The 25,451-nt window shown below is 46.1% G+C and overlaps 1 protein-coding gene across 8 annotated transcripts in view; it reads left to right on the forward strand.

Annotated features, from left to right (window-relative positions):
- POFUT1 (protein O-fucosyltransferase 1) overlaps positions 1–24,771 on the forward strand; it is a 40,475-nt gene extending 15,704 nt beyond the window's left edge. For 2 of the 8 annotated variants that reach the window (NM_001043343.1, NM_001043344.1), the window contains 1 exon segment: positions 4,983–5,785. Coding sequence is in view for 6 of the 8 variants with exons in the window: in NM_001043344.1 (NP_001036809.1) it covers positions 4,983–4,986 (4 nt within the window). In the remaining 2 variants the exon portion in view is untranslated. 8 annotated transcript variants of the gene reach the window in all.
- Positions 24,772–25,451: the final 680 nt, after the last annotated feature.

The raw sequence follows: 25,451 nt of genomic DNA on the forward strand, positions 1-25,451 counted from the left end.
AGATTTTCCCCAGAGGAACATCCAGTGCTTGCCCTGCCTGGTGCCCCTGCCCAGTTCCCTGTCCTGGAGGAGCACAGGCCCCTCCAGAAGTACATGGTGTGGTCAGACGAGATGGTGAGGACAGGGGAGGCCCAGATCCACGCCCACCTCATCCGGCCCTACGTGGGCATTCACCTGCGCATTGGCTCTGACTGGGTAACTTCCCCCTTCCTCTCATGGCTGGGTTGGACATATCCATGAGCAGGACCCATGTCTGTGACACTGAACGCTGAACCCATTGCACCAAGTCCTAGCCAGGGCAAAGAGACCTCACTCGGCCAAGCTGATGGGGCTGTGCCCCACAGTCCCACCATGGACACATCTGAACTGTGGCTTCAGAGTGCTTGCTTGGTAGTTCTCATTTTTAACAGTTGCCCTTTTTTCCTCATTTCACAGATGGATAAACTGAGGTATCAAGCTAGGCTCTGAGTCAGGCAGCAAGCCAGAGAGAGCCCACAGTCTTCTGCCCCAGCTAAGTGTTTAGCCAGTCGACTCCTTGTTGAAAAACAAGCTCTGGAGGTTGGGTGGGGCTCCCAAGAAAAGAAGATATCATCTTCCAAATTCAGCAGCTGCTTAAATGTGCAGAAACCTCATCAGGTTATCCTCCCTGTGAAAATAACAGGAGCAGTACGGACGATCTCCTTAGTTTACGTAAGAAGATATGTATATATCTGTGTGTGAGAAATACTCATTAATGGAAACTTGAAAAATACTCAGAAGTATGGAAATTAGATCAAAATTCATTCAGTGTCATTTGAGGAAGCAGTCACATCCACATGACCCCCTTCCTGCCCCTCCACAAAGTAAAGGAGCTAGGACCTGTACTCTCCTAGGACATAAGAAAATATAAGCTGCTTTTTTTTTTTTTAATTTAGCATAATGCTAATACCAAACTCATTAAAAGCTCAGCTCAGGAAAATAGAGTCCATTCTCACTAGTAAACATAGATGCCCAGATCTAAGTAAAATATTACCGAGTAAAATCCAGTAGCATATTAAAGAACAAGCAAAAGCAACACAAACAAGTAAAATTTATCCCAGTGATGTAGTGAAATTTATTATATTAATGCCCAAAGAAGAAAAATCATATAGTCATCTCAGTGGATGCCAAGAAAGCGCTTGATAAAAAGTCAGCATTCATTTATGATTTAAAAAAAAGAAGAAAAACAACTCTTAACCAACCAGGAATACAAGGGGCCCAGCTTAGCTTGATAAAGGCTATCTCTCCAAAACCCACAGCAAACATGCACTTCTTGGGGCTATCAGAAGTGTTCCCACTGAAGTCAGAAATCAGATGAGGCTGCCCATTATCACCAGCATAGTTCAGAATTCTGCTGAAAGTCCCAGATAATGCAGTAAGACCAAGAAAAAAATTGTGAAAAGCCAATATCCCCTTAGCACTGTTAACTGCTGATGCATTTCCCTTTTCCTCAGTGGTTTAAAACAAAAAAAAGTTGTACTCTTGTATCACCTGCCTTTTTCCCTTTCCTGGGCTCTTACTTCTTGGGTTGTGGGCAGTGGCTCTCTATAGCTCTGTCCCCACCTGCCCCACAGAAAAACGCGTGTGCCATGCTGAAAGATGGAACCGCTGGCGCCCACTTCATGGCCTCCCCACAATGCGTGGGCTACAGCCGCCACACCACCGCCCCGCTCACCATGACCATGTGCCTCCCTGACCTGAAGGAAATTAGGCGCGCTCTGAAGCTCTGGGTGACAGCGCTGAACGCCCAATCGGTCTACATTGCCACCGACTCTGAGAGTTACCTGCCCGAGATCCAGCAGCTCTTCAAAGGGAAGGTACACGTGGGGTGTGGGCCTGGAGGGAGAGCAGCTGGAAGGGAATCAAAGGAAGTTCCAAGGTGCTCCCTGTTCTCCCACCGCCAGGCTTTTGCTTGAACATCCTGTTCTCTAGTTCTGCCCTTCTTTAAACCCCAGCTCAGATACTTCCGCTGGGGCTCTGCAGGCTTCCCTTCATTCCTGTTGCTACTGGATCCCTACTGGGAGCTTTCACAGCACTTGATCACATCTCCTCCCGAGACACCTAGACCGTGAGACTCATGTAGAAACATGTCTTATTTCTTCCCAGGAGCTGTGGCTCCTTGAAGGCAGGATCCAGGGTAGACTCACTGTTCTGTTCTTCAGAGTCTAGCCTGATACTTTGACCTCCTCCAGGGCTGAGACCCCGCCTTACCCTCACCAGTGGCTAGGACAGTGCCTGACACATGGTAGGCTCTTAGTAAATGTTTGGTGATTAAGGATATTGAGTGGGCCCTGGGGGACAGAGGGGGTGGGGGGCGGTCCAGTGCCACAGAAGGATTAAGAGCATGGACTGTGGAGCGTAGGATCTTGGGCTCTCCTCCCTGTGCAGCCTTGCACAATTTACTTCACCTCTCTGTGCTTCTGTTTCCTCATCAATAAAATGGGACTGAGAGTAGTTCTATCCTGTGGGGTAATTTTGAAGATCAAACAAGAAGCTAAAACTGGTCTGGTACAAATTAAGTTGTTGATAAAGTTAGCTGTCATCGATAGTAGAAGTAGGCTCTTTTGTGCTTCATAAATGCTTAAGGAAGGGGTGAATAGTAGGGGTTTGACATAGGAGTAAGTAGTAGAATGCGCTTGGTACTGTGTAAATGAAGAATAGGTAATAAGTAATTATGTATTGGTAAAACGGTGGAGTTAATAGTGAACATTCAGTAAGACCTTGGAGTGCATAAAGCCCCTAAATGCTTGTGCAGACCTTAAAAGACAGACATCCGCTTTCTAACAGTGGGTACCCTTGGCTTTATGTCGAGGGGCTCCCTTTCCCTCTTTTACGGGCTTGTCGAGGAAGTGCCTTGTAGAGGAAGTGCCAAGTCACAGCATTCTGGTCCCCACCCACCCACTTTATAGAAGAATATCAGAGCTGGAGACCTTGGAGCACCTCCGACCCAACCTCTGCATTTTAAAACTGAGGAAACCAAAGTCCCAAGAAAGGATAGAATTTACCCAGGAGGTCTCAGGGCTAATTTTAGTGGGCATGACACAGAGCGGGTAAGTTTCAGGGCGTGGGTGGAATTGTTCAGGGGATTTTGGCCATGATTAAGCTGGTATTATTTTTCTGCTACCATCTGAATAGCAAGATGATGATTTTTGTTACATCAGAAGTCTCTGTGTGACAGCAAAGCACTTTCAGCCCCAGCTCTGCCCACACCCCCTACCTCTGAACTAAATGGAAGGACTTGGAGAGTCCCAGGGAGTTTTTTGTGAGTTTTTAGAGTTGGTATACTTGCTACACCTTGAACCTCTTGCCATTTCTACTTCCTGTTCCTGTGCCACTGTTCTTGCCCTTCTCCACTCCCCACCTCCTTTCATGGGCTCAGCCTACCCTCTCTCCTGAACTAATCCTTGCTCATCCATTAAGCTGGGGCAGTGCTGAGCCAGGGATACTGAAAAATAAGATGTAGTGCTGCCCTCCAGGGCTCACAGTCTAAACTCAGGAAAAGAGACTTGCAGAGAATTGTAAGGTATGCCACAGGAGAGGGCCCGGCTTGGGTATGGGGGCTCGTTCACTCACTTGTCCAGTCCCCAGATGCATATTGAGACAGACCCCCGTCAGAAGTGACCAGCAAACCAACACAGCCCCAGCCAGGTACAGGAAATGGGCGTTAAGCAGAGAATCGCTGAGTGAAAGCTACACACGAAGGAGATGTGTGCCACAAAGGAAAGGAGCGTGGTTCTGTGCACATGCAGAGCAGAGGAGCCTGGACTAGACTGAGGGGGCCAAGGAGGGCTTCCCTAAGGAGATGAGACTTGAGCTGCAGAGTCAGAGTTAAGTAGGAGTTAACCAGGCAAAGAGACAAGCACCCCCAACAGAGGGAGGAGCATGTGTAAAGATCCTGAGATAGAAGGGAGCCTGGTGTGAAGTGGCTGGAGCTCAAGGTGGAGAGGCAGCTGAACAGGCCTTTGGCCACATTCAAGATCTGTAGTCTTTATCTGCAGAGCAGTAGGGCACCAGTTAAGGGTGCTCAGCTTGGGATAGAGGGAGGGAGGAATAAGGGAGTAGGGGAATCTGTGAAAGTGTTTTTTGGCTGCTTTCCTATGATATCTGGGCTTCCCTCGTAGCTCAATTGGTAAAGAATCCACCTGCAATGCATGAGACCCTGGTAGGATTCCTGTGTCAGGAAGGTTCGCTGGAGAAGGGATACCCACTCCAGTATTCTTGGGCTCCCCTTGTGGCTCAGCTGGTAAAGAATCCACCTGCAATGCGGGAGACCTGGGTTTGATTCCTGGGTTGGGAAGATCCCCAAGAGAATGGAAAGGCTACCCACTCTAGTATTCTGGCCTGGAGAATTCTGTGGACTGTATAGTTCATGGGGTCGCAAAGAGTTGGACATGACCGAGCAACTTTCACTTTCACTTTTCCTTTGGTAAGCAGACCAGTAGAAGAAAAGATTATGGTGACCAGCCAGGGAGTGGTAGTCCATCAAGAAAAAGGTTCACCTTTGAGGAATATCTCAGGGATAGATTGGACAGGACTTTAGTCTCAGAGGCATCCAGGCAGCAGGACCAGTTGGGTGGGGTGCTCTTTGGTCAGATTGTGGTTTGGTTGGAGAAGCCAAAACCTTGAGGCAAGGGCTTTATGAAAAAGTCAGACCTTGAACTGAGCCTTGAGAGTATGGTCAGGACTACAATGGGTGGGGATAGGCATTCCTGGCAGAAGACACCAATGAGCAAAGGCAGAGTGTGAATGAGTGGTGTGCGTGTGGAGCTTAGGGTTAGGGTCACCATCTGCTAGGCAGCACTTCTCTCAGGCACCCCAACCCTACGTGTTAACGCTTTGTACGCCTCCTTCTATGTCTGTGACTTCAGCACAGAGAAAGAAGGTGAGGGGTGGCTGCAGGCCTTGGCGGATCTGGCCACTTTGTCCTAAACCCTGGCTAAAACGCCCTGCCCTTCCTCCTGCAGGTGAAGGTGGTGAGTCTGAAGCCTGAGGTGGCCCAGATCGACCTGTACATCCTCGGCCAAGCTGACCACTTTATTGGCAACTGTGTCTCCTCCTTCACTGCCTTCGTAAAGCGGGAACGGGACCTCCATGGGAGACCATCCTCCTTCTTTGGCATGGACAGGCCCCCTCAGCTGCGGGATGAATTCTGATCCTAGCTGGAGCACACCACCAGTCTGAGCTGTTCCCTCCAGCCAGGCCTGGCAGCTAGAGGTGCTCCCACGGTTGATTCCTCAAGGATCAGAGACCAGAGAAAAGTACCAGGGACCTCCTGGAGGAGGAAGACAGTCCATCTCCCAGGACACGGGACTTCCAAGCTCCTAGTGGCCAGATATCTCCCTTTCTCATATGCTCCCTATTGCTTCTCCTGGGAATTTCTCACACCAGCAAAGTAGTCCAAGCTCTGTCTTTTGGTCTGCTCTGCTCTGAGGAGGCTGAGATGCTCAATTCTCTTCAGAGAGATTTTATATATAGAAAAAGAGATTTTTATAGTTTTGATACAAGATCATGACTCCCCTATAACTCTCCCTTATCTTAAAAAAAATCAGTGAAGTTCATTAATGTAGGTACCTAAAATGACCTTAACAGAATGTGGATAAGGCTAGGGGTGGCTGAGTGTATTGACTGCTTTTCCACATGACTCCCGAAAGCGGCCCTCAGGCTCATCCCCACTGCCTGGCCTGAGCCACTGTCAGCCGCCACTTCCTAGGCCATCTCCAGGGTTTGGGGCATAGTCTTCTCCGTCATAAACACTATGCACAAAGAAGTTACCGACCACAGTGTTGTCAGTACGCTGCAGACGGCTAAGTGCTGCTCACACAGCTCGTTCCCAGCAGGGAGCACCTGCCATCAAGCCAGGCTGTCATGGTATTGCTCTCAGAGTCTCTTGGCGGTTGGTGGCTTGCCCCAAACGTGGCACCATCAGTGTCTCATAACACATCACCAGGGCCAGGGCTTGCTGGCCTGCTGGGATCCTTTTGAGGTCTCGTTATCTCCTGTTCCAAAGGGCCTGGTTGTAGAACTTTGTCATTAAATTGGTTCCAGGCCTGTCCCCCCAGCCTTCCTCCTGCAGCGGGAGCCTTCTGACTGTATCCTTGCAGGGGAGTGGTCACTAAGCCCCTGACCAGATGGAAGATGCTCAGTACCCAGGAGCCATCGCATTGCATTCCTGGGGTTGTCTGCTCCATCCCATCCAGTGTAGTCTCAGCCAAGCCCATGAGACCTAAAGTGTTACGGTTGTGAGTTTCTTTGTCTCTCAAATGCTGTAGTGGTAAAAATTCATGACCCCGAGACTCTGTGATTTTTCGGTCTTGAGGAAATTCTCAGTTTCCTCAGGGTCACACAGCCAGAAGTGGTCAATCCAGATTTGACCTCCAAAGGGCCATGGCATTTGACCTCCAAAGGACCAGTGCTGGTAGCCAGCCTGCTCTACTCCTCCAGTTCACAAGACCCAGTTTACTCTGTGTGTGCACCGTGGAGGCCTCAGATGGAGAAATGGTCAGCCACCTTTTGTCCCCACTGGGCTCTACTCATGGGTTTGCCACTGCCAGGGGCCTGCAGGGAGGGAGAATCCTGCAAGAAACAGAAAACCCACCTGAACCTTACAGTTCTCTTGGGTGGTTCTAGAATTCATGTCTGTTACCTGCTGAGTACTTCCCCACCATGTGACCTCCCTTGGCCTTCAATCCTGGGAAAGTGGGGGAGACTGATGAAAGCCAGTCCCAGAGCTTCACAGCTGTGTCCCGTGGGTAGCCTTTAGGAAGAGATGCCTTTTTTTCAGGGCATACTGGATCAGAGGCTGAATGGCAACAAGGATTTCAAACAGTGAAGATGGCATTTGCTGCTTAGAGCTGCCATCAAACTCTTAATACAGAAAGGACATTTGTATTTCCCATCTGGGGAAAATATTTTAAATCCTGGGTGGACTCAGAGATAGTTTATCTGCTCAGACTTGTGCATCAGCCTCACTGAGGGACATTGGAGCGAGCCCCTGCCTCTATTGGGCAGTTGGTAAGGTGTGGCTCTCTGACTGATGTCATTTGCTGCACACGCTTGAGAGTCTGGGGCTCAAATAGGCTGCCCAAATCCTCCTGATGAGCATCAGCCATCATAGTAGCTTGTGTTCCTGGAGGTGAGGGCGCTAGACCTGTAGTCTGATTCGGTGTGTTTTGTAGGCGAGCACTTTATTCCTTTGACCCAGTTTCCCCACCTATAAAATGGTGATAAAACCGACGACGACGGGGTTGAATGGCCCCAGTCAGATAAAAGGAGGATAAGGGCCCATTGTAAACTTGAAGGAGACAAAGGCCCGTACGTGGCTGTTGGTTAGTGTGACTGCCTCTGGTCCCACGCCTCCTCTCTGCCGGCCACTGTGCTTGCTAAGTGTTTTATGGGTGTTCCCTGGTTTAACCCCCACCTTAGCCCTGGGAAGTAGAAACTTACTCTTTCTGTACAAGGCAGGATTAACACTTGGAAAATTCTCAGTTTCCTCAGGGCCACACAACTGGTAGTGGTCAGCCCAGATTTGACCTCCAAAGGCCAATGCTGTTAGCCAGCCTGCTCTGCTCCTCTGGTTCACAAGACCTGGTTTACTCTGTGTGTGCACCATGGAGACCTTGAATGGAGAAATGGTCAGCCTCCTTTTGTCCCCAGTGGGCTTCAGCCGTGGGTCTGCCACTGCCAGAAGCTTTCAGAGAGGGAGGATCCCCCAGGAAAGAGAAAGCCCACATGAAACTTAGAGTTTTCTTGGGTGGTTACTTAATTCAACATGCTTTCATTCAACAGGTGTTTATTGACCAGTTGCCAGGCTCTGTGCTGGGTACTAGGGATTTAGTAGAGGATCAGACATAAATTCTTTGTTCTCAGGGAATTTGCGTTCTAATAAATAGAAGGCATAATAAGCAGATATATCGTGGGAGGTGTTAAGTGCTATAAGAAAACTAAAAAGGCATGGTGGATGCAGAGTGGGAGCAGTGCTGGTTTAGATGAGCTCGGGGAAGGCCTCTCTAAAGAGCTGCTGTGGAGGGGGCCATGCTCATTCAGCGTTTTGGAGGCAGCGCAACAGCAAGTGCAAAGGTCCTGAAGCTGGAATGAAAACTAGCAAGGAGGTCAGTGTGACTGGAGTGGCAGAAGTGATGCAGGGAACAGAGTAGATGAGAACAGGTGACATGACCCGTCCTTCAGCCTAGTTAAGATCAAGCCTTGGCTTTTATTTGGACAAATGTGGGAAGCCTTGTGGGGTCTGAACTAAGGAGAGTCATGGTCTGATTTACCTATTTGTTGGCTGCCATGTGGAGAGGAGATGGGAAGGAGGAAGAATAGAAGCAGGGAGACCACGATAGAGGTGTCACAGGGATGCCTGCAAGAGAAACGATTGGGCTCAGGCAGAGGTCATGGCATTGATTGTGGTGGAAACTGGTCAGACTCTGGATGTATAAAATGACTTTAAAGTTTCAATGTTTTGTAAAAAATGTAAGTCTTTACATAGTTTTAATCATGCAGTATATACAATTTAATGTCCTGGTTTTTTTTACTTAATAGTGTATCATGTTTTCTATATTGGTACATGGTCTGAATAAGTGTTTTTAACGATATAAAATTCCACTGAGGGGTGTCCCATAGTTTATTATGTCTCGTAGTTTATTGTTGTTTTATTATGAGAACTTAGTATATTTCAAGTTTTTTACTATTATTATTTGGAAAATATTTGTAAGTTTTTTTTTTCTGTTATCTAACATTTTTATTAAGATAAATTCCTAGAAGTGGATTTGTTAGATCAACACTTAAAAGCTACTTTTTGGGAATTCCCTGGCAGTCCATTAGTTAGGACTTTACTGTCTCACTGCTGAGGACCTGGGTTCAATCCCTGATTGGGGAACTAAAATCTTGCAAGCTACATGATGTGGCCAAAAAATAAAATTAAAAAAATAAAGCTGCCTTTTGGGAAAAAATTCAAATATACATAAAAATTGTAATAAAATTAACTTTCAGTTTCAACAACCCTCAGCATTTCACCAGTCTTGTTTCATTTACTGTCTCATTCCCAAGTCCACATACTGGAAACTTTTGAAGGAAGAGCCAGCAGGATTTGCTGACACGCTGCAGTGGAATTAGGAGGGAAGAGGAAGTCCAGAATGCGCTGAGGTCTATGGCCCAAGAAACAAGGAGGATAAGTTGTCCCTGACTTCACTGGTGGTCTCTGGAGGATCCTTGGAGAGCTGGTTAATATGGTAGATTCCAGGGACCCACCTAGGCCTGAGGAATCAGAATGTCTGGTGTGTAGTGCCCAGGAATCTGCATCTTCAGATGCACCTTCAAGAGATTTTGATGCCCAGTAGCCCGAGACTTACTTAAATTATATTCCTTGGACGTGCAGTGTCGACATCCCCTGGGGCAACTTGTTTGAACTATAGACTCCTAGGCCCCACTCTGAACCTGCTGAATCAGAATCTCTGTAGATGCAGCCCAGTGATCTTTTAACAAGCTCTCCAGGAGCAAAAACGAACACCACTGGTCAGAAGGTCGTGGGGGTGATGCTCTGTGGTCAGCCAGCCAGCAAGCACTTGTGGAGGGCCTTCCCTGAGGCCTGGCACGCCTGGAAAATTCCAGCAGGCATAGTCAGTGGTGTGGCTCTGAGAGGTCCCCATCATGCTCAGTTTGTGTTGTAACGTTGACTTTTTTCTCTTTATTTTGCACTGGGGGAAATATTATATACAGCCCTTCATTTAATGGAGTTCATTGTTTTAGGATGGAGCCAAACTTACATGAGCAAAACAATGAGAGTTACACTTTTTGAAAATTAAGTAACTACCAGTAGAGAGGGTTGTGGATTAGGCAGAAATGGAGAAACTTGTGTCCAAAGGAACCAAAGCTGGGAAATGCTGTCCTGATACATCACAGACCCTCTAAAAGCATGGAGGAGAATGGACAAGAAGGAGAAATGGGATAGAGGGTAAAAGAAAGCTGTTCTGTTCACTTCAGAGAAGCTTAATGATGATAATAAACAATATTCCTTCCCTGGCTCGGGAGTAAAGATCCTTTTCTTCAGTTTTCTCTTTGTCCTTAGTGGGGTTAACAGGAAAAAACCTGAAGGCAAGTCTTGCTCTCTGGATTATGTTGTCAGAATTAATTCAGATTCTTACTTGAAACCCTATTTATTTCAAGGTTGGGACCTTTGCCTTGAAATAACATTATTTAAGGACAAGCAGGTTTGTTTTGTTTTTACAGCTAATCCTTTATGGATAATCAGCCCAGAACGCCAAGCCCAACCAGGTAAAGAGCAGGAAGGGAAGGAACAAAAGGCATTTCCTATAAACTCTCTCCTTCCCGATGACTCAGCCCACCCCAGTGAGAAGAGGGAAGCCTAGGAGGACACCCATCCCTCTTTGAAGATCCACCTCTAAAAAAAACTGGTGAACATTCATTCTCTGCAGAGTGGGACTATTTCCCCTCTGTTAACAGAATATAAGATCGTTTAGGAGGTCCAGGGCACTAGCAGGAGGAGAGGATTCTTTTCAGCAATTCCTCAGTCCTGTTAACAATGTCAAAGAGAAAGTCTCAGTTTAGTGCCAGCCGTTAACTACTCTACCACCTGCTAATCCATCTTGCTAACAGGGCAGACTGGGAGTCAGCATTAGCTAGCCAGAATTTAGTAACCCTGTTTTGCTTTGAGTATATTTATTTTGGGGATACTTTGCATTTTTGTGTTTTAAATTACAGATGTGATTAAAAATATTAAGTAAATGATGTGAATTATGAAGATCAAAGTTAGGAAACCCTCACTCAGCTTTACCTTAAAAAAGAAAAAAATCTAATAATAGCACCATTGTAGCAAATGGTACATGAACAGCCAGCTTTATTTTTTAAAAAACAATCTTTCTTTCTTTACTTATTTGGCTGTGTCGGGTCTTAGCTGAGGCATTCAGGATCTTTAGCTGTGACATGTGGACTCTTGGTTGCGGCGTGTGGAATCTAGTTGCCTGACCTGGGATTGAACCCAGGCCCCCTGCGCTGGGAGCAAGGAGTCTTAGCCACTGGACCACCTGGGATGTTCCTCAGCCTTATCTTTATACAAGCCCTGAAGCCCCTCAGCATAGGACCAATGGGGCTCTCAGGGGAAGAGGCATTTAACCTTTTAGAGGCATCACAAAGGAGCCCGCAATGAAAAACACGGAACAGGTGCCATTTCCCACATGTGTTTCTAGCAGTGGCATTGGTGGGTCAAAAGAGAGTGCACATTTGTCATTTTGATTGGCATGACCACATTGCCCTCCAAAGAGCTTGTGCCAATTCATCCTCCCTGGCATGTGCCTGTTCCCTACACTGTCTGGCTTCATTGGTTTTTGATGTGGCTTAGGGAGAAGCCACTTATCTTGGGTCCAGACACTTTGATTTCTGTTCTGGTGGTATATTTCGATGGCTCTACACAGTCCAGGAGATTTGGGTTTGAACCCCAACTCAGCCACTAACTGCTGTGTGACTCATGCCAGTTCTTGGCCTATCTGAGACTCAGTGTTTGCATCTGTCAAGTGGAAATAATGTCTTCAGTTGAGTCTCAGCTTCCTTTACAGTCAAGTCCCAAAGTATAAAGGCAAAATTTATTCTTTCTGCCCTAATTTGTTGAGCCCATATATGATATAATTTCATCCTACTTTATAGGATCATTGTGAGAATTTAAAGAACTGCTATTACCAGAGTACCTGGCACATCATCGATGCTTCATGATAATAGTATTATTTCACAAATTGCAAAACCATCTTTCGAAGGCTCGGTTTCTGAGCCAGCAGCTGACACGGGGCTGCCAGAGAGATGCTAAAGGGCATGAATATGTTTTGGAACTATTGCAAGGGCTCCAGATATGGGGGTTAAACTTTACTGGGGCTCCAGAAGCCTCACCAGGCACCGCCTGCTGGAAACTTTCTGGACTTCTGTCCTTTGTGTTTCAGTGCTGTGTTAGCTCACTGGGAGACCATCTTCTCCCAACCATTGCTGGTGAACGAACAGGAGCTGAGCTCTCAGCCAATGGGGGAGACCCCACTCCTGCCCATATTGGTCAGTGGTATACAAGTGAACTGTCTCTTTGCGACAGGAAAATTCCTGGCCCTGCTCTCTTTAAAAAAAAAAAAAAACATATATATATATATATATTTGGCCATGCCGGGTCTTAGTTGAGACACATGGAATCTTGAGATGCAGCATGTAAACTCTTAGTTACAGCATGTGGGATTTAGTTCCCTGCATTAGGAACTCAGGCCCCCTGCATTGGAAGCATGGAATCTTAGCCACTGGACTACCAGGGAAGTCCTCCCAGCCCTCTCTGAACTCTTGTCTCCTCTTGAACTAGAAAATGAGGACTTTGGATTGGTTGATTCTTTAGAAAAGGCATTAGGTTTGGTGTCCCAAGGCTTGGGTGCCCGGACTATCTTTAATATTAATCTAGTGTGTAATCACTGGGACTCAGTGTTCTCATCTGTAAAATGGGAATACAAATTAAACCATTGAACCATTATACATTGAGTCCTTCCTCTCATGGAACTTGCTTTGTAATGGGGGAGAAACAGATAATAAAAAAAATGTGTATATAAAGTATGAGGTCATGAAAACCATGAAGGAGAACGAACTAGGGTAGAGGGAAGGAGAGTGGCTGGGGTGGTCAGAGAAGACCTTTGTGTCCACGTGGCATTTGAGTGAGACCTGCAGGGGGTGAGTGAGTGTATGCATACTTGGGAAGAGCATTCCGGGTAAAGAATAGCAAGTACTGGAGTGGAAGCTAGCCCGGCATGTTTGAGGGACAGGAAGGAGGAGAAGTGGGTGAGGTATGAGGAGGGCACGGACCAGATCTGAGTGGGCCTCATCTCTGGCTTTTATGTCAGTAATGTGAGAAGCCACTGGGAGGTCCTGAGCAGGGGAGAGACATGATCTGACCTATATCTCAGGACTGTCATTACCTATTGTGGATGGTGACTGCAGCCATGAAATTAAAAGACGCACGCTCCGTGGAAGAAAAACTATGACAAACCTCGACAGCATATTAAAAAGCAGAGACATTACTTTGCCAGCAAAAGTCTGTCTCGTCAAAGCTGTGGTTTTTCCAGGAGTCATGTACGAATGTGAGAGTTGGACCATAAAGAAGGCTGAGAGCATCAAAGAATTGCTGCATTTGAACTGTGGTGTTAGAGAAGACTCTTGAGAGTCCCTTGGACTACAAGGAGATCAAACCAGTCAGTCCTACAAAATCAATCCTGAATATTCATTGGAAGGACTGATGCTGAAGCTGAAGCTCTAATTGTTTGGCCACCTGATGTGAAGAGCTGACTCATTGCAAAAGACCCTCATGCTAGGAAAGACTGAGGGCAGGAGGAGAAGGAGATGACAGAGGATGAGATGGTTGGATGGCATCACCAATTCAATGGTTATGAGTTTAAGCAAGCTCCAGGAGGTGGTGAAGGACAGGGAAGCCTGGCGTGCTACAGTCCATGGGATTGCAAAGAGTCAGACACAACTGAGCTACTGAACAACAACATAACAAGTCACCCAAAATATAGTCTTTTCAAGCATCAATAATCATATATTCTCTCTCAGTTTCTTTGTGGGCCAACAATTTTGGAGCAACTTGGCTGAGCAGTTCAGTTCTGATCTCTTGTAAGGTTGCAAGGAGATACTGGTCAGGGCTGCATTCACCTGGAGGCTTGACTGTGGTTGGAGGGTCCATCTCCAATATGACCCACTCCCGTGACTGGCAAGTTGGGGTTGGCTGTGGGTGGCTCAGCTCCTCTCCACAGGCTTGCTTGGCTATCTTCACAGTGCTGTGGCTTGCTTTCCTCAGAGAGAATGATTCAGGTGACATAGACAGAAGCTGCAGTGTCTTTTATGACTTAGCTTCAGAAGCCATTCACTGTTGCCTCTACCATTTTTATTGATCCCATGGGCCAACCCTCTTCCCTGGGACTGCGCAGCCCATAAATACAAGGAGGTGAGGATCTCCGTAGGCCACCTTGAGACTGACTATCACAAGGTTTTTGTTTTGTTTTAATTAACATGTGGTAAAAAAAAATTTTTTTTTTTTTGGTGTATAGTTCTATGAATTTTAACACGTGCACATTTGCGTAACCACCACCACAAACAGGATACAGAACAGTTCCGTCATCTTTCAAAAAGCCCTCCAGTTTCCCTTTGTAGTGAGATACTCTCCCCACGCTTAACCTGCGGTAACCACTGATCCATCACCATTGTTTGCCTTTGAGAATGTCATAAATGGCATCATGTAGTAGTACGCCAACCTCTGAAACTGGCTTCTTTCGCCCACAGTAATGTCCCTGAGAGTCATCTAGGATTACAGGCTGTTGTTTAGTTGATAAGCCATGTCCAACTCTCGTGCAACCCTGTAGACCATAGTCAGCTGGGTTCCTCTGTCCGTGGAATTTCCCAGGCAAAAATATTGGAGTGGGTTGCCATTTCCTTCTCCTGGGGGTCTTCCCAGCCCAAGGACTGAACCTGTGTCTCCTGCATTAGCAGGCAGATTCTTTATCACTGAACCCCCTGGGAAGCCCATTTACAGGTATCACATAACTCGTTGCTTTGCATTGCTGAGCTTTGTGAAGATATATCACGGTTTCTTTACTGATTTATCCATGGAAGGGTTATTTCCAGTTGGGGAGTGGATTGTGAATGAAGTGCTGTAAACACTCATGCACTGTACTCCTTCTCCCATCCTTCCATTATGCTAACCTTTTGATACTGTACCATAGGTCTCATGGACCATGTTTATTTTTTTCTGGTGTTCAGATTGGGTAATTTCTATTGATCTGTCCTCAAGTTCACAGATTGTGCTATCTCCATTCTACTGTTTAGCCTATCCACTGAGCTTTTTTTTTTTTTTTAAAAAGATTTATTTATTTTAATTAACTAATTTTATTTTCGGCTGTGGTTGGTCTTTATTTCTGCATGTGGGCTTTCTCTAGTTGCATAGAGTGTTGGCTACTCTGACTTCTCTTGCTGTGGAGCTCAGGCTCTAGGCCGGCAGGCCTCGGTAGTTGCAGCTCCCTAGCTTTAGAGCACAGGCTCAATAGTTGTGGCTCACGAGCTTAGTTGCTCCTCAGCGTGTGGGATCCTCCCAGATGAGGGATCAAACCCATGTTCCCTGCATTGGCAGGTGGATTCTTAACCACTGGACCACCAGGGAAGCCCTCCATTGAGTTTTTAATATCAGTTATTGTATGTTCCACTTCTAAATTTTCCATTTGAGATATTCTATTATGAAAAGTTAAAGAAAGCTAAAATCTTTATCCTTACTCCATGGAGTATTTTTTAAAATAATGGTAAAGCATACATAAGATTTACCACTTTAACCAAGTTTAAGTATACAGTTCAGGGCATTATGTATACTCACACTGTTGTATAATTGTCACCACTCACCCATCACCAGAACTTTTTCTTCTTTCCGAATTAAAACTCCATACCCATTAAACATTAACTCCCCATTTTCTCCTTGGGGTATTTTTGTAACAGCTGCTTAAAGGTCTTTAGATCATTCCAGCGTCTTGCTGTTGACATCTTTTCATCGACTTTCCCATGCTAGTAGAAATTTGCTACTTCTTTGTATTGCGGGTAGTTTGTCCTGGGCGTTTTGATTATTATGTTCAGTTCAGTTCAGTCACTCAGTCATGTCTGACTCTTTGAGACCCCATGAATCGCAGCACGCCAGGCCTTCCTGTCCTACATTAATAGCCTTTAATCTCACTTAAATCGCACGGAGAATATCGATCGTTATGTCTTAGCAGGCAACTGGCAAAGTGGGTTCAACTCCTGCCTTCTGTGGATTTTGGTTCCGATGTCAGTCCTGTTTTCAAACTCTCTTTGGTGCCATGCGCATCCGCTCTGTGGACCACTTATGGGCTTTCGGAACTTGGGTCTCAAGCGGACTCACTCGTGATTCAGTTCTCAAAGTCTGTGCAGAGCTGTTTAAGTGAGATCCACTCATATGCAGCTAGTGGGTGAGACCAGAAGTTCACAGATAACTTTATGGGGTCACTATTCCAAACTCCTGCCTCCCTGCTCTACCCCTGGGACTTTCTGGCTCCCTGGGGCTTTGTTTACCCGACTCTGACACGCATTTCCCTCGACTGCGCTCAAGTAGGGGACAAATCAGTAGTGGTTCACCCCACTCTGGACCACAGCGCCTCCAGTTAGAGAGGAACGTTTCCTTCCTCATCCTTTGAGGCTCCCAGAGGCACCTGCCACCACCTGTGCCACCACGGATGGCCTGGGGGGGAGGACACGCGAGAAAGGAGGAAAGGACGAAAAGAAGGATCTCCCTGTGCCCCCGTCCTGGTCCTTTTGAGTGCATTGAGACAGCCCAAGGAATACCAGAGGGAAAAAACAAAACACATGGGTACTTCCCTGGTGGTCCAGTTGCTAACGCTTGGAGCTCCCAATGCAGGGGACCTGGGTTCGAACCCTGGTCAGGGAACTAGATCCTACATGCCATAACTAAGACCTGGCACAGCCAAATAAATCAAAATAAAATAAATAAAATACATACACTTAAGTTGAAAAAAAACACGTAAACTCACTGCCGGACTGGTGATCCTTGAATTGCTCTCTTCCCTGATCTGCCTTCTACTGCTGACTTCTCTGAACTCTCAAGAGCTGCTTGTTGCCCCTGTCCAATGTGTGGAACTGCATTCAGCAACAGAGGCAGGGTGGAGACTGTTTCTCCATCTTGCCAGAAGTGGAAGCACCACCTCAGGTCTTACGTCAGTCTCCTGGCTGTCAAGTGGACAACGGATGGATGGGGGCCAGATTGGAAGCAAGGAGGCATTTGAGGATATCTGGGGAAGCTTTTACACAGAGAGAGAAGTGGCTGTTTTCAAAAGGGTAGGTTGGGAGCAGAGCATTCGGGGAAGAAGGATTGGCATGAGCAGTATCTTGGGAGGTCAGAAGAGCAGACTGGGAAGTCTGGGGTGAGGATATAAGGCTGGGGCAGGATAAAGACTGGACACCTTGGAAAGAAGGCTGGGGACCAGGCTGGGACTGTGTTGGGAGATGTGTGGTTTGATTTCTGATTTCTGTGGGTCAAAGAAAAAGACGTATGTCTTTCACACCAATGTTTTCCACTGGTGTGCAAGGAGGGGAATCCCCCACCCTCACACTTGAGACAGGATGTGGGGATGCTCGTGGGAGATCGAGGCTATGGCAGGGAAAGGTGGCATCAGGGCTGAAAAGGCCCAGTTCCTGTGCAGAAAGAAGGGCATGGCTTTGTAGCTTGGAAGGGGAATGCCATATTGCTGCAGCCTATCTTCAGTCAGATAATCTATAAGAGGAGCCAAGGGTATCGGCTTCTGTATTCCAGATAATAAACCTAACATTTCCCAAGGGCTTTCTGTAAATTAGCTGGGGGAGGTGGGAGAAGATGGGGGACCAGGTGTTTAGAGGTAGGAGTGACAAAGAGCTTTTGCTATATCTTCTTTCGTATGTTTAAAAATTTTGAACCTTGGGTACTACTAGTTATCTGTTGATGTGAATGAATGAACCCTGAAACTCAGCAGGTGAAAACAATAAGCATTTATCGCCTCTCCCAATTTCTGAGAGACAGGAATCTGGCATCAGCTTAGCTGAGTGGTTCTGGCTCATCAAGTTATAGTCAAGAAGTCATCCTTGGCTGTAATTGTCTGAAGGCCTGATCAAGGCTGGAGAGTCTCCTTCCGAGATGGGCATTCACGTGGCTGCAGAAAGGAGGCCTCAGTTCCTCACTGATGGTGGCAGGAGGCTTTAGTTATTCCCCATGTAGGTATTTCCATGAGGCTACTTTTCTTTTTAATTAATTTCTATTGGAGTATAGTTGCTTTACAATGTTGCGTTAGTTTCTACTGTATAGCAAAGTGAATCAGCCATCCATACACGTATATCTCCTCTTTTTCAGATTCCCTTCCCATATAGTCACTACAGAGTGCTGAGTAGAGTTCCCTGATCTATACAGTAGGCTCTCGTTAGTTACCATTTTATACATAGTAGTGAACATATGTCCGGAGAAGGCAATGGCACCCCACTCCAGTACTCTTGCCTGGAAAATCCCATGGACGGAGGAGCCTGGTGGGCTGCAGTCCATGGGGTCGCTACGAGTCGGACACAACTGAAGCGACTTAGCAGCAGCAGCAGAACATGTGTCAGTCCCGATTTCCCAATCCATCCCTCCTCCCTTTCCCCTCTTGGTGTCCATACTGTTGTTCTCTGTGTCTGTGTCTCTATTTCTGCTTTTCACATAAGATCATCTGTACCATCTTTCTTCCCTGGTAGCTCAGATGGTAAAGAATCTGCCTGCAACATGGGAAACCTGGGTTCGATCTCTGGGTGGGGAAGATCCCCTGGAGAAGGGAGTGGCAACCCACTCCAGTATTCTTTCCTGGATAATCCCATGGACAGAGGGGCCTGGTGGGCTGCAGTCCATGGGATTGCAAAGAGTCGGACATGACTGAGCAACTAAGCATAGCATATTGGTTAAATCAGCCACGAGCCCACTCAGATTCAAGGAAAGAAAACATAGATACTCCCTCTCCATGGGAGAAATGTTAAGGAATCTGAAGCAATTTTTTAAAAAACTGCCATAATTAGTTTTGTAATTTTAAAATCTATTTTAAATAAATAATGGGTGATAAAGCATTGAGGCTTCATTTCCTGAGACATTAGGTTGAGACCACCTTGCCTCATGCTCATTCAGCTGCTACACCCCAGACTCCTAGGTCCTTTATCATTTTGAGCCCAGGCATCTCAGGGAAACTAAGATACCTTGGCTGTTACAACTTACAGTTCTCTTTTTTCTTTTCAGTATCTGGAACCAAGCCCTTTATGTAAATATTTATGTCAGGATTTATTTGTTCCCCATGCCTTGTTCCAAAAAGGATTTGAGGAAGCTTACCAGAATTCATACAGCATAATCATATGATTAAAATATATAAATAGATCAAGAAACCAAGGTAAAGAGAAGGAAAGGTTGAAACAGTAAGTTGAGATCAGAGGGGAAGTTAGTGCTTGACAATACATGCTGTAGCCTTAAGTAAATATTTGGCATTGCAGGGCTGGAAAGGATTATATATGCTATCTGATCCCATTTAGCTCTTGCAATCTCTTTCCAGCACCTGCACTAAACGTCAGTATGCACATCTCCAGTGATGGGGAACTCATCACATTGCAAGGAAACTACAGCTATCAGAAATTGTAGACCCAGGAGTCACAAACTCACATGCTTCCAAAGGCCAGGAAGTCAAAGAAAATAAATGGAATTTCCCTGGCAATACAGTGGTTAAGACTCTGTGCTTCCAGTGCAGAGGGTACAGGTTCGATCCCTGGTCAGGGAATTAAGATCCCACATGTCATGCGGCACAGCCAAAGAAACTTTTTTAAAAATGAGGTAGGTCTGCAAGGGATCAGGGAGCCAATGGCAAAGTGGAATGCACACATTCTGTTTAACAGGGGCTGTTGCTACTGCCCCCAGCCAATTATTGCCATGTGGGAACCCAGACAGTGTGGCTGAGTCTTAGGAATTTTTTTTTTTTTTTGGCCACAAGCCTCATGACTTGTGGGATTTTAGTTCCCAGACCAGGGATGGAACCCAGGGCCTTGTCAGTGAGAGAGAGTCCTAACCACTGGACCACCAGGGAATTCCTTGGATATTTCAAGAGAAGTTGAAAATTCCAATTGATAGGAGAAATCTGCTAGTTTTTAAATGTTGGCAATTGATTCTCTAGTTTTTAAAATTTCTATTTGTATTTATTTATTTATTTTTGGTTGTGCTGAGTCTTCATTGCTGTGAAGACTTTGTAGTTGGGGAAAGCAGGGCCACTCCCTAGATGTGGTGTGCGGGCTTCTCATTGCAGTGGCCTCCCTTATTGCAGAGCATGGACTCTGCATGTGGGCAGAGGGCGTGTGGGCTTCAGTAGCTGCAGCACATGGGCTCAGCCGTTGTGGCTTCATGGCTCTAGAGCACAGGTTCAATAACTGAGGCGTATGACCTTAGTTGCTCCACAGCATGTGGGATCTTCCCGGATCAAGGATCCAATCCATGTCTCCTGCACTGGCAGGCGGATTCTTTACCACTGAGCCACCAGGAAAGCCCTCTCTGTTTTTAAAATATATAGCATACCAGGTAAAATATGACTGTAGTCAGATGCTCCCCCAGTCCACCCGTTTGTGGGCCCAGAGACACCAAAGTCATGGGCTTTGAAACTGGATTAGAACAGACTGATTCTGGCTCTGCCTCTTACTGGGTAATGATTTGAAATCTCAGTTCTCATCTGTGAATGGAGATCATAATAGTTTCCACCTCTTAAAGATGTAGATATGGGAAAAGATAGGCTGTAAAGTATTCACAACAGTGCCTGGCATTAGGAAACACTAAATCAATAAATAAATAATTTATAGTAAGTAAGTGAAAGTCACTCAGTGGTGCCTGACTCTTTGCAACCCCATGGACTATACAGTCCATGGAATTCTCCAGGCCAGAATACTGGAGTGGGTAGCCTTTCCCTTCTCCAGGGGGTCTTCCCAACCTAGGGATAAACAATAAATAGAAACAAATATTTTAAAATGAATATGCTGTGCTAAATAAATGTAATAAATAAATAAATTGTTATGAAAGCCTCTCTTGGGCTTCTATAAACTGTTTCTAGCTCTCCCTGTAAAGGTAATTTTTGATAAGGATGGTTAAGGTAAGTTCCAAGGTTTTAAAGGAGGTGTGTGTGCATGCTAAGTCACTTCAGTTGTGTCTGACTCTTTGCTACACTATGGACTGTAGCCCACCAGTTTCCTCTTTCATGGGATCCTCCAGGCAGGAATATTGGAGTCAGCTGCCATTCCCTCCTCCAGAGGATCTTCCTCACCCAGGAATCAAACCTGCTATCTCTTATGCCTCCTGCATTGGTAGGCGGTTCTTTACCACTAACGCCACCTAGGAGGCCCTTTAAAGGGGGACTTTGGTTTTAATTGTTAGAAGTGCAGTTCACATTTCCCTCTTAGATGTCAGCACATATGGTAAAGAATCTGCCTGCAATACAGGAGACCCAGGTTCAATTCCTGGATTGGGAAGATCCCTTGCAGAAGACAGTGGCTACCCACTCCAGTATTCTTGCCTGGAGAGGTCAATGGACAGAGGAGCCTCGTGGCCTACAGTCCATGGGTCTCAAAGAATTCAACATGACTGAGTGACTAGCACTTACTTACTTGGTTTTAATTGTTAGAAGTACAGTTCACATTCTCCTCTTAGGTGCCAGCACATATAACATTTCCCTTTGTGCAAGACTGAGACAAAACTGAGCTGAAAGAGGAAGCTTGCAGGATCCTATTTTGGAGTGGAATGGGGGTGGGTGAGGGGTGATGAACAGAGATCTGTCATGTATGAGAAGAAAGAGGGGTCCAGGGGAGAGGGAATTTGAGGGGGGAAGGACCTCTGGAAAAAAGGCACAAAGAGGGCTGTGGGCTCATGGGGACAGGCCAGAGAAACGTGGGAAATATGGCCAACAGTGAGGTTGTTGGGGCCCCCAAGCTCTGTCCCTGAGAGAAGGGGAGCCTCCGGAGAGTCAGAGACAGGCCAGGCAGATCTGCAGGTGTAGGGACTGAGTAACCGAGACGCATCACTTTGCAGGCAGTAATGGGCTGAATGGGCCTCCCCAGGCTTCATCTCAAATCACTATGAGTTTGTGTCTGCTCTCCACAAGTCTGGAAGCCTCAGGGGAGGAGGAAAATAGGCTATTTTTTAGTCTGGAGACACATCCAGTATTTGCAGAAAACTTGAGGGAAGTACAGGGATGATGAGCTGGGACCACCTGACTGTAGGCAGAGGAAAGAGTGTGGGCTCTGGGTTCATGGGACAAAAATGTAACCTTGGCCAGTTTTCCCACCTGTAAGGTGAGGATGATAAAAGTGCCTTCAGAATAGGTGATTGTAAGGATTGAAATACTTGACTTACTGTAAATGCTCCTTAAATATCCTTTCAGCTCTCCCCTGGGCTTCCCCTTGGTCTTCTTACCCTCAGCCACCACCTTGTACCTGTGGATTATCTGTCTCCGTTCTTAACCCAAGTGCTTCCTTTCTTTTCACCCCCTGATCTCACTTTCCTACTGGTCAGGAATGTGCCTTTGAATTTCTTTACTTCTGATTCTCCTTGGAAATAGCCAGAAGATCACATGTAGCTGATAAATGGCAGAGTTGGGTCTTGCATCCGGGTCTGAATTCTCAGTTCATGGGCTTTGATATCACACCATGCTCCTTGGGCCTGTGTTCCTCACAGTTCCTCACTCAGTGGCTGTGAGCAATCAAGTGTCTTGTCCAAGGCCTCACAGCCGTCAGTGGCAGGGCTGAGATCCAAACCTAGATCTGCCTGCCTCCAAACCTGGAGATTCCCCCTTACCTGCATCTCCCGTAAGCCATTAAGTAATGGAGCATCTCACTTCAGTGTTTCTGTTTTAAAATAAAAATAATTAATTTATTTGGCTGCACCGGGTCCTAGCTGCAGCATGCGGGGTCTGCGATCTTTGTTGTGGCATGCAGGATCTTCAGCAGTGGCATGTAGGATCTACTTCCCTGACCAGGGATTGAACCCAGGCCCTTGCATTGGGAGTCAGAGTCTTAGCCACTGGACCACAAGGAAAGCCCCATACTTTAGCATTTCATTAGCGACTCTCCCATAGGAATTCTGCGAGGTCATCCAGCAGGAGTCACACCCAGGTTGTAGGTGAAGAAACTGAAGCTCAGAGAAGGAAAGCAACTTATTCAAGGTCACACAGAATTGGTAGAGCCAAGATTCCCCATGCTTCTGGAGTCCCAGCTTAGTGCAAACGCTATGTCTTAGTCATCCTTAGGTGTCCTGTTGTTCCTAAAGTGATGCCCTGCCCACAGTCGCTTCAGTAAATGTTTTCTGATGGGTTGGCCATTGCTATGTTGGATGCTATCTTTGTGCAGAGCCTGAGTTTTGCTGTTCCGAAGGCATCAGAGATGTCCTTGCTGCTCGGGGACAGGAAAGGGAAGTGATGGACCTTCATCACACTACAGGTAATGGTCACCCCAGGAATTGTAATCACCAGGATCAGAATGGTGGTTTCCAATGATATCCTTCATCAAAACCGCAACCGATACTTAGTTCGTTTATTTTTTAAGAGAGTTTTTTAAAAGCCAGATTCTAGGTTCACAACAAAGTTGACTCCTGTCCCCCACATGCATAACTGCCCCCATTATCAGCATCCTTCACCAGAGTGGTACATTTGTTACAACTGATGAACCTACTTTGACCCATCATTATCACAGAAAGTCCATAGTTTACAGTAGTATTTGCTTTTGTACATTCTATGGTTTTGAACAATATATAATGACATATGTGTGCTTGCATGCTAAGTCACTTCAGTTGTGTCCAACTCTTTGCGATCCTATGGATGGTAGCCAGCCAGGCTCCTCTATCCTTGGGTTTCCTTTCTCCAGGGGATCCTCCTGACCCAGGGATCGGACCCCCGTCTCTTATGTCTCCTGCATTGGCAAGTGGGTTCTTTACCAGTAGTGCCACCTGGCAAGTCCATAATGACATATATCCAGCAGTATAGTATCATGTAGAGTTATTTTCGCTGCTTTTAAAATACTCCGTGCTCTACATTTTCATCCCTCACCGCTAACCCCTGGCAGCCATTGATCTTTTAACTGTCTCCACACTTTTTCAGAATGTCACATAGTTGCGATCATACATTGTGTAGCCTTTTCAGATTGACTTCTTTCCCCTGCTGCTGCTGCTGCTGTCGCTTCAGTTGTGTCTGACTCTGTGCGACCCCAGAGATGGCAGACCACCAGGCTTCCCCATCCCTGGGATTCTCCAGGCAAGAACACTGGAGCAGGTTGCCATTTCCTTCTCCCGTGCATGAAAGTGAAAAGTAAAAGTGAAGTCGCTCAGTCGTGTCCAACTCTTCGAGACCCCATGGACTGCAGCCTACCCTAGTAGTACACATTTAAGTCTTCTCGTGGCTTTTCATGGGTTGATAGCTCATTTCTTTTTAGCAATGAATAATAATATTCCATTATCTGGATATTCCAGTTTATTTATCCATTCACCTACTGAATGACATCTTCAGTGTGGCTTCCGAGTTTGGTAATTATTAATAAAGCTGCTATAAATATCTGTATGCGGGTTTTTGTGTGGACAGTTTTTTTGCCTCCTTTGGATAAATACCAAGGAGCATACTTGCTGGATTGTATGTTAAATGTATGTTTAGTTTTGTAAAAAAAAAAAAAACACCGAAACTGCCAAACTGCCTTCCAAAGTGGCTGTACCATTCATTTTGCATTCCTGTAAACGTAAGCATGCATGCTCAGTTATGTCAGACTCTTTGCGACCCTAGGGACTCTTGCCCGCTAGTCTCCTCTGTCCGCGGGATTTTCCAGGCAAGAATCCTGGAGTGAGTTGCCAATTCCTCCTCCAGGCGACCTTCCTGATCCAGGGATTGAACCTGCATCTCCTGCACTGGGAGGCAAATGCTTTACCGTTGGCCACCTAGGAAGCCCCATTCTGCTTTCCCACCAGCAGTGAATGAGAGCTCCCACTGCTTCATGTTTTCACCCACATTTGGTGTTGTCGCTCTTCTGGATGTTGGCCATTCTAATAAGTGTGTAATGGTAGCTACTTATTATTCACAATAAATATAGTTCTGCTTACTACATAAAATTTAGAAAATACAAAAAGTGTTAAGAAGAAAATAAGAATAAACTATAATGCCAATATCAAAAGGTAATGACCGTTGTAAATATTTGATGGATATACCTCCAGTTTTTTCTGCACGCATGCGCGCATGCACACACACACCCAGAGACACATGCACATCTTTCTTTTTAAACCAAATGTGTGATCAGATACAGTAGCTTACCTGTAGCAGATATTGTTGGTCGTCTACTCAACATACACACCCTTCTTTCTTGTTCACAGAACTTCAGAAATTTTAATATTTATTTGTTTGTTTATTTTTATTTTGACTGCACCAGATCTTAGTTGCAGCATGAGGGATCTAGTTCCCTGACCAGGGATTGAACCTGGGCACCCTGCATTACGAGCACAGAGTCTAAGCCACTGGACAACCAGGGAAGTCCCACAGTTTTGTTTTTAGGTAGTAATGGAGTTGCCTTAATTTTAGAGGATTCAGCCTGTCCAGGGAAAGGAATTATGACCGATCCGGGCCACTCATGTTCATCTTATCCTCTATTAATAGATTTTATTGGTTCACTGTCCAATTTGGTTACCATTGCCCACATGTGGCTTTGTGGAGATTCCTTAAAAAACTGAAAATAGAACTGCCATACGACCCAGCAATCCCACTGCTGGGCATACACACCGAGGAAACCAGAACTGAAAGAGACACGTGTACCCCAATGTTCATCTCAGCACTGTTTATAATAGCCAGGACATGGAAGCA

Source organism: Bos taurus, chromosome 13 (assembly GCF_002263795.3).
Source record: "Bos taurus isolate L1 Dominette 01449 registration number 42190680 breed Hereford chromosome 13, ARS-UCD2.0, whole genome shotgun sequence".
Classification (NCBI taxonomy): Eukaryota; Metazoa; Chordata; class Mammalia; order Artiodactyla; family Bovidae; genus Bos; species Bos taurus.